Source organism: Numenius arquata, chromosome Z, assembly GCF_964106895.1.
Source record: "Numenius arquata chromosome Z, bNumArq3.hap1.1, whole genome shotgun sequence".
Classification (NCBI taxonomy): domain Eukaryota; kingdom Metazoa; phylum Chordata; class Aves; order Charadriiformes; family Scolopacidae; genus Numenius; species Numenius arquata.
The window spans coordinates 9,097,815-9,112,021 of NC_133616.1; the positions used below are offsets into that span (position 1 = coordinate 9,097,815).

Here is a 14,207-nt window from a genome sequence, read left to right on the forward strand (position 1 = left end):
AGGCAGATGGTATTCTATATAGGGAGGGAGTCCAATTCTCGCCTTCATTTTTATCTATAAAATTCCCAGGCTGGGACTTCCACCTAGATAAAGTGGGACTGGTTTAAGCAAAAATACACCATCTTTTTAAGTGATTCGCCTTGTGGGGAAAAAATCCTCACTTTTAAGGTCTCCCTGCAGTCAGTGGGATGTCTGAAGGATTAAATGGGTGGATCCCATTTAAGTTCAGACGTTGAACTAATCACCTGCAACTGGGCATATGTACTGCATGCCCAGTTCCACTGCTCACATCCATAGGCAAATCCTTACAGGATTTCAGTTCTGGCTCTGTAAAGCAGGGTGAAATTACATTTCTATTTCCAACCTCCTTATTTTTCTGCTTATAGTTACAGGCAGGACTGTCTCTTTCCGCGCTTACATACACAGCCTGGCACACTCCACTTTTGATTTTAGCTGTGGATTCCAGGTACAAGCGTCAAACAAATAATACACAGAACTTCTGTGTGAAATACAGCTTCATAACTGAAGTGAGCATTAGGCCCGGAGCTCTATGATGTAGGAAAGGTGTTATTGAGACCTATGAGACATGCTGCTTGGATTCCTTTATTATTATTGTATTCTTTTGCTTCTCCTTCATTTTCTTTGTTTGTAGACGAGGGGATGGAGAGGAAGAAAGCCAGCAAGTTTATAAAAGCAAGAGAGAAAGGAGTTGAGGCATTTTGTGGAGATCTTTAATGACATTCTGTATAATTCGAAAGTGGGGAGGGAAAGGGGGAGAGAAAAAGGGAATTAGCAAAAAAACTGGCAAAAGAAAAGTGGAATGTGGAGAGAAGCGTGTGGATGAATTTTAATGCAATCAGAAAGCTGTAATAATGGTAATAAAGGAATATATTCAGACGTCAAGAGAGGGAGAAGGGAACAGGACCCGCGACGCCAGAATTTAAATTAGACATAGGCGTATAATTCTCTTTTCTTCCTCCCCCTTTCTTCAAATGAAGGAAATGGAATTTTTAAGCACAGCGAAAGAGGGATTAACAATTGGCAGGTTTTCAGCCCTTTGTCTTTTGGCGAATCCCATTTAATCACCGTCTTTAATATTAAGGAGGCTGTGGCCGTGCAGGGCTGTCTCAGGCTTGGGGGAAAAGGGATGATATACAGAGGAAAAGAGAGATAACACTTAGGTTCAGGCAATTGTGAGGAAGTGTTTCAATTACCTCTACTGAAGTCTTTAAAAACTGAAGTTTAATTTGATCTGAAATGTCGTCACAGCTCCTGCAAGAGAAAATATGTCCTTCTCACCCCCCTTCCTGCCTATGTCTTTGCTGTTCCAACAGTCCTCAATGCTCAAGGCTGGAGTGCTACCACGGATTAATGTCCTGGCCTCTAGGCTTCTGGAAAGGGTTTCAAAGCTCTGACAGGTCACCAGTAAGATGAGTTTAGGAACTGAAACTTATTTTCTTGGCATACCAGCCTTGACACCACTGACCCTGCGGAGTTTGTCAAGAAGCTTCTAAGCTTTGCTCTGAATGAGTGTGAAAACCAAATGGCCCTTCAGGCTCAGCCTCAGCCTGGTGTGGCCACAGAGTGAAAAGGGGATGTTACACATAGGAATCAAGATGTGTTAAATTCCCCAGAACCAAAGGCTGCAGGAGTTGTATTCAAATCTGAGCTGCCTCTGAAAGATGAGTGTAAAAGCGTGATGTAATTCAGTGTTCGTTTGAGGTGTCATTTGATAGTACAAGACAGTCTTCTCCTTCACCTCCTTCTCCTTTGGCAAACCCATCAAGCTGGGCCAGGAAAACGTCCACAGATGTGCAGGAGGAAGAAGCCGAAAAAGGCATGGAAAATCCTGCAAATTTTAGTTAGAACGCAACTGTATGCCTCCTCACTTTGATCCTGGGTCTCCTCCAGTGCTTTTCTGCCATGAACATTTCCAGGTGTGTTCCCACGAAACGGGAACTGTAAACACAGGCTGTTAATATCTAGGGAAAGAGGCACAATTTTTTATTTTTTTCATGATTGGAAGACTGATTTGAATTCAGATATTCTTTCTACTGTGGAGGGACAGTGAAGAGAAAGTGGGTGTTCGGGCTATATACTGCATTTAGAAAGATCAGATTTTGACTCCTGTGTCTTTTCCTAAAAAGCATCGATGGCCTCATGAATCTTTCAGAGAAATATTCCAGTTGGGTGTTTCAGATAATGAATAAACTTGGAAGAATTATGATCTGCCAGGCAGAAGTCAGGCAGAGTCTTTGCTCTTTGCATGACACCAGGTTTTAGACTGCTTTCACCACCAGCTTCCCTAAGCAAGGGATACTAACAAAGTGGGTCATTGTGCGTTGTTTTCCCAGCTCAATATCAAACACCATAAAACCTGTCATTTAAGATCTGCAGAGGGAATAGCATCTCTTGGCAATGGACAGTTGTGACGGCACTGTTCAGCAAGTCAGAACTACTGATATTTGTCTTGGGGTTATAATATTCTCAGCTGTACAAGAAGATTTTGCTATTAAAAGAATTGTTTAGGTTACATCTTCATGGCAGGATTTGCTTGGCCTGTTGCCCAAGTTTTGTCCGTAATCTACGTTGCAGCTGCACAGAGGAAGCTTGAGTGTGCTTTCATCTGAACTGTCCAGATGAGCTTGTAGGTTTAAGGTTGGATTTCACTTCAATGCATGTAGACAGCAGGTGTTGCCACAGGAGCACAGGCCAACCAAGCCCAGACAGCATTCATCCTCCTGGTCTGAACTTTCTTCTTCCGGTTCTGTCCATTTTTTCTCTTAGCTCTGCACTTTAGCCATCCTGCTCGTTTACCTGCTCTCTCAAACAATTTCTGGACATGGTTTAGCAGCTGCTGCAGACCAAGGACCTCTTCCAGTTCCCTGTCAAGCAGCTCTCTGCTCAGGAGGATAGGACTGTAGTATGGATGGGGACCCTGAAAGTAGAGAATAGCCCCAGACACATTTAATTTAAAAACATAATCCTAGACTTTGAGTTCATCAATTGGCAACTTGTTAATTTTTTTTCCAGTCACTCTCAGGGCCAACAGCAGCCAACCTCTGTGTTCTCTTTAGACACAGGCACCGTCTTTAGTGATCACACCACTCCAGGACATGAAAACCTCTCCCTGTAAGACAACTCCAAAATCCACAATTGGTGTCATTTTCAAAAGCAGGGCTCTCCATTCAGAACTAAACCCTGCCTTGACTTACCCCACCAGGCACTCCTCTTGCATGAACAAGGAGTTGGGGAAGCTCCATCTGCTAAAATCTGATAGAAACCATCAGTGTTCAGCCATCGACCTGACCACCAGCCTGCCAGGTGCCTTTCATTGTTACTGCCAGAGCTCCCTGTATTCCTGGCCTGTGGCAAATACCGAGGAACCTCAGTAATACCCAATTTCACATGGTGCAACCACCAATTATTCTTTTTACAGATGGGGAAACTGAGGCTGCCTTTTCCACTGGGTAATTTATGTAGCCCATATTTCCACTGAGGCTGCTGTCCTTGGCAGAGATGTATTGTAAGTATTTAGTAACAGTAACTACATGGTCATCCATCTCTCTGGTACCAGGAATAACAAATCACGCTAACAGAAAAGTTATTTTGCCTTCCACAATATCTAGAGCACGGCTTGAGATGGGACCCAGGAGTCGCAAATACTAGACCGAAATGCACAGACAGGAGCTTTGTCCAAGCTGTTGCATATCCTCACGGGTCCACTCTTCCATAACTGGATCAGAAGTGATTTTCACTCTCTTCCAAAACAAGATCTAGGACCTGTCAGTTGAAACTAGTTTGTGGCATGTTCAAAATAAACAAAAGGAAGTGGTTCCTAACACAATGCATGATTAAGCTGCACAACATCTTGCTGCAGGATGTGGTGGATGCTCGCAGTTTACATGGGTTCAAAAGCCCACTGAACAATTACATCTAAGAAAGACACTTCAAAATCTATTACATATGAAAAAATTCTTCAGACTCCAGATGTCCTTAAACTGCAGAGCCCTGGAGTCTAGGAGAATATTTGGGGGGATTAACAAAATTGCTTACCCTGTTCTTATACACTTTCCTAGACATCCACAATTGGGCATTGCCAGAGGCAGCACATTGAGTCAGACACTCTCTCACACTGTCTCTCACACAGCTGTTCTTTCACTCCATATACAGGATCCATGTCCAATTCAAGGCCTAGAGTGCAGCCAAGCAATTAAATAAGAGAAATCCTTCAAACTTAAGTTTTTCACATGCAACAGTGGAGAGTAACGCACCTGTGGGATGAAGCTTCCTTCTCTGTGCAGGAGAATTATGCTCCCACACCTGGGCTTACATTCATTTGCGCTTGTCCCCATCACACAGCTGTTCAGATTAGCTGTTATTCTCCCTAGCCCGGGTGTCTCAAAGCCTCTGTCTCCGGCAGTCAGAGACCGGCAGCTGTGCAATCATATCTGCTAACGTATGGGATATAAAGAATCTGTTAAGTAAAACCAAACCGGGGAGGGAGGAAGGGAAGAGATCAGCACAAAGAAATCGTTCCTGCTAAGATGTGATTAGGGATGCCCCACAACACCCAGCTGCAAGGAACAGGTGAACTCAGCAAACATTTTAAAGCCTGCAGCAGCATTAGCCCCTTGTGGGTGTTGTTTGATATGGGGAGGGGGAGTGAAAAGAGGGGAATTATGAGCCCGTGCAGATGGAGGGAGGGTTTGGTTGCTATTGTTTAGAGTTAGGTAGCGGTAGCTTTCTGCTGTTTCCAGAGTGGGTTGGGGTTTTGGTTGTTGTTGTTGGTTTTTTTTTTTCCCTGTCCTAATTTTTGAAACACCTCCATTTTACAAGGTTCATGTGTTTTGCAGCAAGGTACCACGGAGAAGATAATTAGCTAATTTACAATTAGCTACAACAGAATTCGTAATCGCTTCCCCTGTGGAAAGGGCTGTAATCATCATCACGGAGCTGTAGGACTGCTGTGAAAATGGCAATAGGAGTGTGCAGCCCCAGGCCCCAGGAAATGCCCTGCTTTTAGCCTATTGATCCGCCTGATTAGCGTGGGTTGAGGGGAGTGGTGGGGCACTCTGGGTTGAGAAGGAAGCCAGTTTGAGCTTGCAGTTTGAGTTCAGAGCTCAACCCAAACTTCCCTAATGTTCAGGGCACCTGTGGCTCACCTCTCTGCTCTATAGCTCCTCCTTCCTTCTTCGGCCTGAGGAGGATACCTTGGCCATGATTGTCCTAAAAAAACCCCAGGTTTACAGCTCTTTTTCACCCCTGGGACTTTGGCAGATTCTTGATCCCACTACATGGACTTGGGGGTGCTGGTGGATGAAAGGCTGGATATGAGCCAACAGTGTGCACCCACAGCCCAGAAAGCCAACCGTATCCTGGGCTGTATCAAATGAAGCGTGGCCAGCAGGGTGAGGGAGGTGATTCTGTCCCTCTGCTCTGCTCTGGTGAGACTCCACCTGGAGTGCTGCTTCCAGCTCTGGAGCCTTCAGCACAGAAAAGACATGGACCTGTTGGAACAGGGCTAGAGGAGGCCACAAAAATGATCAGAGGGATGGAACTTCTCTCCTGTGAGGACAAGGTGAGAGAGTTGGGGTTGTTCAGCCTAGAGAAGAGTAGGCTCCGGGGAGACCTTATTGTGCCCTTTCCATACTTAAAGGGGACTTGGAAGAAAGATGGGGATAGAGTTTTTAGTAGGGCCTGAAGCAATAGGACAAGGGGTAATGGTTTTAAGCTGAGAAAGGTTAGACTCAGACTAGTTATAAGGAAGACATTTTTTACCAGGAGAGTGGTGAAACACTGGCACAGGTTGCCCAGAGAGGTAGTAGATGCCCCATCCCTGGAAACATTCAAGGTCAGGTTGGAGGGGATTCTGAGCAACTGGATCTAGTTCAAGATGTTCTTACTCATTGCTGAGGAGTTGAACTGGATGACATTTAAAGCTCCCTCCCAACCCAAACCATTCTATCATTCTATATGATTCTGTGATGGACACGCTCAGCACCACCTCCTCTCCCTTCCCTGCTGAGGACCAGCCGGGAGAGCGGGCAAGGAAGATCTGTTCTGCGTCTTGTATCCTCTCTGGTAGATGTGTGGGTATCTGATATCTGGTAGATGCACCATCATTTTCTTCTTACCCACACCTGCACAGAAAACTTCTCTAGGCTGCTCATTTGCTCTGTCATGGTGCCAAAGACAAGCTTAAAGGCCTTCCCGGTGCCTGGACTGAGGCGTTGCAGCTGGTCTCACACTGTGTGTGCAAGCAATGTTTGGGGAGGAAGGGAATAGCAGCAGGGACAAATAATTATTAGCTATATAAATAATGGAATTAATTAGCATCTGGTTTCTGAAACGAAGCCATACAGCAACCTGGTCCTGATACTTAGAAAGCCAAAGGCATCGAGTAATATCAGAGAGCTTCTCTGGTGAATGCCATGCGCATACAGAAGATGCTTGCTCCCGTACAGAAATATGCAAAAACCAGTTTTGTTCTTGCACGAAGAAGCACAAACACTATCCGCGTGTGATGCCCTGACAATGAACTCGGGATGAAATAGGGAGGCTGATAGGTTTTAGAATAAGGGGTTTCGTGGCAAGAAGAGACTGTAGTGATCTTCTGGTTCACCCTCCTGATTAGCCTGGGCCACGAAGGTGGTAGATCTGTCCCTCTTTATTTCCAAGGACTTGGACGCAATGTTCTAGATGGTAAAGCTGGCTTACACTTCCCTGATACAAGGATTCAACCTCTTTGTTTTGCATGAGGAATACGAGAACACAAGTGTATTTATATACTCTTATCTAAATGTACCCCCACGCACACACATACATTAGCGAGAGCTATCTGGATAAACACAAACCTGTGTCATGTCTCTCTGTGAGTGACCCTAATTTTCCCCTAGTCCCTCCACAATTGCTGTGATTCTTGTTCTTGTCCTCTCGCTCCACAGAGGGTCAAACATCCTGCATCTCATTGTCCCTTCTGTCTCTTTAATTAGTGCCCGTCCTCCCCCTTCTCCCCCTCGCTCCAGTGTCCCCCCTTCCCATCTCCTCTCAGCACTTGGTTTGCAACGCTCTATTATTTCACCTTTCACTTGTGCTGCCTCTTTCGCCCAGGCCCGTCTGACACCTCTGCCTTACGCTTATCATGGAAACATAACATTTAAATACAAATAGAACAGGGAATAATTTAACCCCTATTTGCACTGGGGAAGGTGCCGAGGCTTCATATAAACACAGCCGGGGAAATTTATAGACCCTGTATATTTTTCTGACAAGTTACATTTCTTCACCACTGTGCCTTGCAGCCAGCTTTTCCTGACGGGCACAAGCCCCTGCATCCGTCAGAGTGGTCAAGAACAGGGGAGCCTGGTTTCATGGGGATATTGGAAATGTCACCAAGGGGACATCTCTGGGGACTCTGGTTTGCCATTGATGTGGCCTTTCTCTCCCTACCCATCCTTCTGGGAGGAACAGGGAGTGCTGTCTCCTATTTTTTGTTGATGGCAAAATGGGGTAGACCTGGGTTGAACTTAGTTTTCAATATTATGGGAGTGCTCAGGGCCTGGTCTGAAGACTTTTTTACCCCTCGGTGCCACAATCTGAGCTTGGCAATGGAGGTCACAGGGGACTGGGTCTGCCCAGTGCTCTGAAATTCAGATGTGGTTCCTGAGACACGTAGGTTTGGAATAGTGTCTCGCTGAAAGAGGAGGAAGCATGGGACTCATTGGGGTGGTATGGGTGGACCATGGGTGGTAGGGATGGACCCTACACCCTACAGGCACGCAGAGCTCAGGAACAGCTTGATCTGGGTACTGCTCCAGGCTTGTGTGCAACCTAAACCTCTGGTTTCTATAGGATATAGAGTGGTCTGAGCGATGGCAGCAAGTGTCTGGCCGCAACGTACTGCCCTCCAGTCTCATTCAAGGACACTGGAAAAGCCTGGTGGGGAGCACCTGTGGTGTGCACACATGCTCAGACACATCCCACTGACACCAGCACATCCTCTCCTCGTTCTATTCTGGCAGTCTCATGGCCTTGTTCAGACATATTTACAGCACAGAAGTAGTTGACCTGGTGCCTGGCATGTCAGCTTTTTACCTGGGACTTGGAAGAGCAGAGTATTGGAGCCCTCAGGGTGTAAGAAGCTTATATTAACCCATTAGAGGATAAACTCATTAGCCAAGACCTGGAACGTGCTGATTGGTCCCATCTGCTGAACCTTTCCCTTTCTCTTCCCACCCGAGATATGTGAGGGGCATTGTTAGAACACACTGCTGAGCTCCCTGGCAGGGCTGGAATGTGAAAGGTAAATGCAGCAGTTTGTTAGAGGAACCTCTCAGACAAAAAAAGCTTGTTAAACTGCCTCATTTTTTATCAGCCGAGTGTGTGATCGTGTAGATTTCTGAGATGGCAGATGTGACGAATGATCCCTCTGACAGCCCAAGGCACAGTCTTTCAGGAGGGAGACAGGGCGCTGACGTGGAGACAGGGCTGGAGGTGATGTCCAGGCAGCTCTGAGCCCTGGCTGGCCATGGAGAATCTCTTCATCGCACCTCCCCCGGAGTGGCTGGACCAGCAGCCACTGGGGAAGGTGGTCTTCACACTTGGCAGAACCTGTTCCTGGTGGTCTGATGGCCACCTTGTGGACAGCTCACCAGAGGACCACATCTTCTGCTAGCCAGCTCTGGGGACAGGCATCACCACTGCTAGTGTCCTGCAGACATGCAGAAAAGGGGGCTAAAATAAAATAAATAAATAAATAAAAATAAAAAAAAATATAATATAAAATTAAGTGGTTTCTAAAACATATAGTTTAAACTTCACATAAACTAAACCAGACAAGGCAGTTTCAGGCCAGTTCCACACTAGAGAGTTTTGCTGACAGAGGAGGGATGTGATTTTTTTTTAATGATACATTTATATTAGCAAAAAGCCTGGTGAAAATACAGTTACACAGCTATAGGAGTGCTTTTGCTGATGCAGCTTATTTCAAACAGGGGAAACTGTATAAAGTACAATATAACAGATGCTTCCTCTGCGCTGGATATATTTACTAGACACAAACTTTCTAGGCAAAGCCTTTTGCTGGTGGCATTCTCAGTTCATTCCCACTGCTCTACCCCCTTCCTAAAATATCTCCCATCTTCTAGGACAGCTGGTCTCATTTGCTGAGTTGGTTTTCCTCCAATATCTGGAAAACCATTGGAGTTTGGACTGGACTCTTTCTCCAAGTCTTTGTCTAGACTGAAAGATACTCCAGAGAGTGCACACTCAACTTCAGTAGCTGGCTGAAGGCTTATGCCTCGCCTCTGAGGGTTTCTTTTGCAGGTCAATTTGGTCATCAAGAAAACAAATCTTTCAGATGTCCAAAGCACTTTCTTTTGAGCTAGAGAGAACCTACACGGTGTTGGTTAAGGCTTTGTGCCTCATTAAAGCCTGAACTTTGTGTTGCCAGTAAAGATCTAGAAAAGTCCCTTTGTTTAATCAATTCCAACGTAAAGTGGGCATATTTTTTGCTTCTGATGTGTCTATCCCCATTCTTTCTACACAATCAGAAACACACCTGTACCTTCCTCAACCTATTTTTCCTACCATTTCAGCAGCGTAACTGAAGGCAACATAAGTCATCGTTTTCAGTGGGCAGTACGTTCTTTGTTCACCTGGATAACTCCACTGCAGGATTGAAAGCTCCAAATATCCTCACTCAATATCCACTGCATGAAAAATTATCCTCATCCAAGGCTGTAAAGTAATTTGCCAATTTGCAGGTGCATCTTGGAGAGGTGAATTTTGATCAAACACTGGTTGAAGCAGAACAGATTGCCTACGCCAATGATTTCTCGGTAAACCAAAGCGACATAAATCGCCCAATTAGTCAGCCAAGAAAGTGTTGTTGCAAACCAATATTTTGTTCAGCTTTAGGTTAACATGTGCATTAAAAATAAATAAATTTAAAAAATCAAGCTATTTATTTATTTATTTACATATATTTATTCAAATTGGTTACATCTGCTCTGTAAACTGCTCTGAAAAAACCTCTTGGTTCACACATTTACATAGTGTTTAATGAATGATAAATAAGACATTTATGAATCATGTGCAAATGGCCTGTTTACATACACAATGTAAACTATGTAAATTTCTTTTTTTTTTCTTGATGTAATGGTACTAGTCTCTAAACACCAACCTGATCTAGAGGTATCGCTCGGTGCCCTTTGAGATGTTTCTACCAACTCAGCAATCATTAGTTTGGTCTGTTTTGACCAGCGTTTTCTGAAGGTGTTTCATTCAGGACTTAAGATCTCCATACTTGGTATAAGTCCAAGCATAAATAGCCTTCCTCATTCAAAATACAGTTATCTACTAGCAGAACATGTCCTGCTTTAACATGAAATACCACCAGCTTGAGCTGTCTCGGATAATAGTAATCATATAAGTTAACTTTGTATCAAAAAACAATATATGTTCAAAAAACTTTGGGTGTATTTCAAATGAACTTTAAAAATACAACTTGTAGATATATGTCTCTGAGTGGGTATGAATGACAAATCTCCGTTTACAGACTATGATTGCAGTCTGAGCAATGTTGTCATTTCAGTTACTGCAAGTTGACTGCAAAAATTGATCAGAAAAAGCTGATTTGGAAGACTTCGGTGCCTAGATTCTGAGAAACAGCTAAATAATTTATATATAACCAAACCTTTTTGGTTTGGTTTGTTGTTTTTTTAAAATTCCCAAATCATTTTTGAGTACTCACTGAAAGTCAGATGCTATTAAGGTTTTTTTGAGCCAGCACCTGAAATGACTAGCAGCTTCTGAAATATGTCACCTCAATGAAATCACCATTTGTTTTGCATGTGATACTGAGCCATCTTGGCTTTCACATACCTCCTGAAATATGGTAAGCATCTCTTTATTTTGTTCCAGAAGACAGAAAACTCTTTGTGGGCATGCTCAATAAGCAGCAGTCGGAAGACGATGTGCGCAGGCTATTCGAGGCCTTTGGCAACATTGAGGAGTGCACGATCCTTCGTGGACCCGATGGCAACAGCAAAGGTAAGGTGATGGCTTGTGGCACACTCTGGCTTTAGTGTCAAGCTAGACCCATCCTCAGTGTGTATGTCATTTTCTGGTGCGACAAAGTCACTAGGTAGCCTCCAGGACAGCATCTCTTATATTAGGAGGGGTCACATTTGCTAAGGGAGGCCATTTCTTTGCTGGTCACTGTGTCCTTGTGCGTGAGAGGAAAAGCTGGTTGCACTTAAAACCTCATCCCCCTGCAATGAGCTATGCCTTGTCGCACACAAACTGATGCCTGTTGCTGTTTGCTCACAGGGCAGGACCTCCCCTCTGAACACAGGGTCCTCACTTTTGCTCAAGTTGTGCTCTCCCCACCCCATCGAACGCGTCAGGTTCTTTCTTTAACCAAAGACAAGGTTGCTACTTTACATCTTGACTCGCCAGCTTATTTCTCACCCACTAGCCCCAGGTCTTCCCCTTCTTCAGCTGGTCATTGCATAGGTACACACCAGCCAGTCATTATAATTGCAAGGGTACAGGTGCTGATTTAAATATTACACTCAGTGTACATTTAGTGCTTGAAACATGCAAATACTTCATTGCAAGACTAGGTGCCTTACCTCCTTCTGCCACTTTTTGGCATCACTTGTTGCCTGGGTAACATAAAGGAACATTTTCTACAGCCCAGGTATAAGAATGAGGCTTCTCTCTTGAATGTGAGGGTCATTTTTTTTTCCCATCACTCTCTAGACAAAGTAACTTCAATTTGAATAGGAAGCCCTCTTCTCTTGACAGTATAATACGTCCATTAAATATTGATCTGCGTATAATATATCATAAACTGTGCTGGAAAGTGCAGTACTAGGGAAGAGACCAGTCCTGCTGACACAGTTCATATCTCACTGGATGTTTTGACATGTGACAACATCAACCAGCATATTTTTATAACAGGGAGGCAAAAAATCCAAATCACAGGCATACACTGGAGAAAGATATTGCTATTCCACAAAATCACTGGTGGCCAAAATAGACTTCACACCAGCATTATAGGGCAGCTGTTTGATGTAAGTCAGCAAAGCGCAGCCTTCCTGATATAAATGGCTAAAAATCAGCTGTGGGCACCTTTCTCCAATTGTATGGTTACTTTAGTTTCATGACACCCAAAGACAGGGCTGCCCCACTGGAAAGCGGTAGGCTAGGTTGCCCTAGAAGAGCTGCAACCATCAGAGCGGTAGGCAGTTAAGCATGCCATTCGCTGAACAAATCAGTAAATTGGTGACAACAAAAAAAAATACCTGTCTACCTCCACCTGGAATTGTATGGAACAAAATCTAATGACAAAGGAGTTAAACAGAGAAATGCAATAATGCCTGAGATCTGTAAGAAACAGGTTCCAAAGGAGATCCAACCCACAGACTTGTATTCATACTTGCTCTATCTTTTTTCTTTTTTTTTTTGTTAAACAATTTCATTGTAAGTCTGAATCTGAGTGGCAGCTCCATATTGCTAACCAGTTTAATTATTAGTGCTAGCGAGCTGCAGTCTCAGGCTTGCATTTCACTGAGCTGTTCAGGATCAATACTGAGCCTTGACAGAGTTAATATTACCAGCTTCCATTTGCTGGTGCTATTTACTGAGAATGTGAAGCTCCTAATTTACACACACACAGTTACATACACGCACACATGCACACAGAGCAGTCAATCCAACAGAAAACTTAAGGCTAGTGCCCTTATCTTAGGAGACAGTCAGGCGAGCCACAACTCCCACAAAGTTATTCCCAGTCTGTAATGTTTTCCATCTGCCAGAAACCAATATGTGACACACATTTCTTGTATGCTATTTATTTTTGGGTAAAACCCATAAGGCTTAAATTCCACCTAAATTGAGATGTAAGCAAATTGTGTAAGTGCCAGAAAGCAATCAGATCCCATAGACTTCAATCCTACCCAACCCATTACATGAAGCCCCACCAGGCACCTCTGTGGTGAGCCTCTAAGCCCTCCAGGTACCTCGATGCAAGAAATGTTCTCAGAAGGTAGGTCCCAGCTTCCCACTTTAATGCCACCACAGTCCAGTCACTGGCAGAAAGCTGCTTGAACCTTGCCTGAAGCCACAGGTGATGCTCAGAGCCATGAGGCATGTCGTTCATGGGGCTGCAGAAACGCCTCCTGCATGAGTCACTGAGGGGTAGGCAGAGTGGCTGGAGAACAAAACCAGGTAGCAGAAGAGCTGAGACTGAGGCATTTCTCTCCCCGAAGGGGAATGAAGAGCCTGTCTCTCCTGGGAGAGGTGGGAGAGGAAGGAGTCTTCCTGCACCCCTCTGTGTAAAGCTCACCGGTGTGCACCCAGGAGTGCAGGATTCCTCAGCTGAGGAAGTTGAAGTGGACCCCACAGGGTCTGCACTGCTGCTCTCTGGACAGCCTCTTTTTTCCTTTTTTTTTTCTTCTTTTTTTTTTTTTTGCCATTCGGAAGTTGTCTACTTCAGTAACTCAGAAAGTAAAGATTTCCCACAGCACCACAATTTCCGCAAGAGGAGTCTTAACACCCTCTGCAACTATAACCTTAGGCCCTGACTCTGCAGTCGCATCCAAGCTGACAAGACAGTCAGAGCAGCCCTTTCAGCTCTACAGGCTGGAAGTAAGGAAAGAAAAAACATTTGAGCACATGTATCTCCCTGTTCAGCACCGGTTATATATCTCTGTTTGTCAAAATCCCTTCAAACTCCAGATACGCTCCTGTCAAAAGGACACCATTGTTCTGAAGAGGGGTGGCATGACTCATGTCCTCAGCTTATGAGGTCCTGGAGTCAGTTCCGGTGAAAATGGGAGGAAAGAAGATTACATGCACATTTGATGTGGTGTACAGAAGTCATCCCATTGAACACACAAACAAAACAGCCAAAATGTTGGGATTTCTGCTATTGTCTTGCCACCATTCACTAGCAAAAGCTGAGTTTTCTCTTGCCCTGCTCAGTCAAAAATGACTGGAAGCAGTAGGAGGGATCCCATTAGCATCTTGGGCATTAAACAAGATAAATGTCTGCTGTTCCCTTCATTCTCACCTTTATCCAGCTCCACTGATCCATCAGATTCCTCAGCACAGGGGTGAATTTCACCTGAAGAGAGTGAAGCCTTCAACATGACAGCAACACTGCAGCCAAAAATCCCACTCTAAATGCAATGGGT

At 44.5% G+C, this 14,207-nt stretch overlaps 1 protein-coding gene across 49 annotated transcripts in view; it reads left to right on the plus strand.

Annotated features, from left to right (window-relative positions):
* CELF4 (CUGBP Elav-like family member 4) overlaps positions 1-14,207 on the plus strand; it is a 681,334-nt gene that overhangs the window by 590,938 nt on the left and 76,189 nt on the right. For 25 of the 49 annotated variants that reach the window (XM_074165676.1, XM_074165699.1, XM_074165675.1 and 22 more), the window contains one exon: positions 10,927-11,055. In XM_074165676.1, coding sequence (XP_074021777.1) covers positions 10,927-11,055 — 129 coding nt within the window. The remainder of the gene's footprint in view (positions 1-10,926; positions 11,056-14,207) is intronic. The other 24 variants (XM_074165668.1, XM_074165679.1, XM_074165704.1 and 21 more) reach the window with 1 other exon arrangement.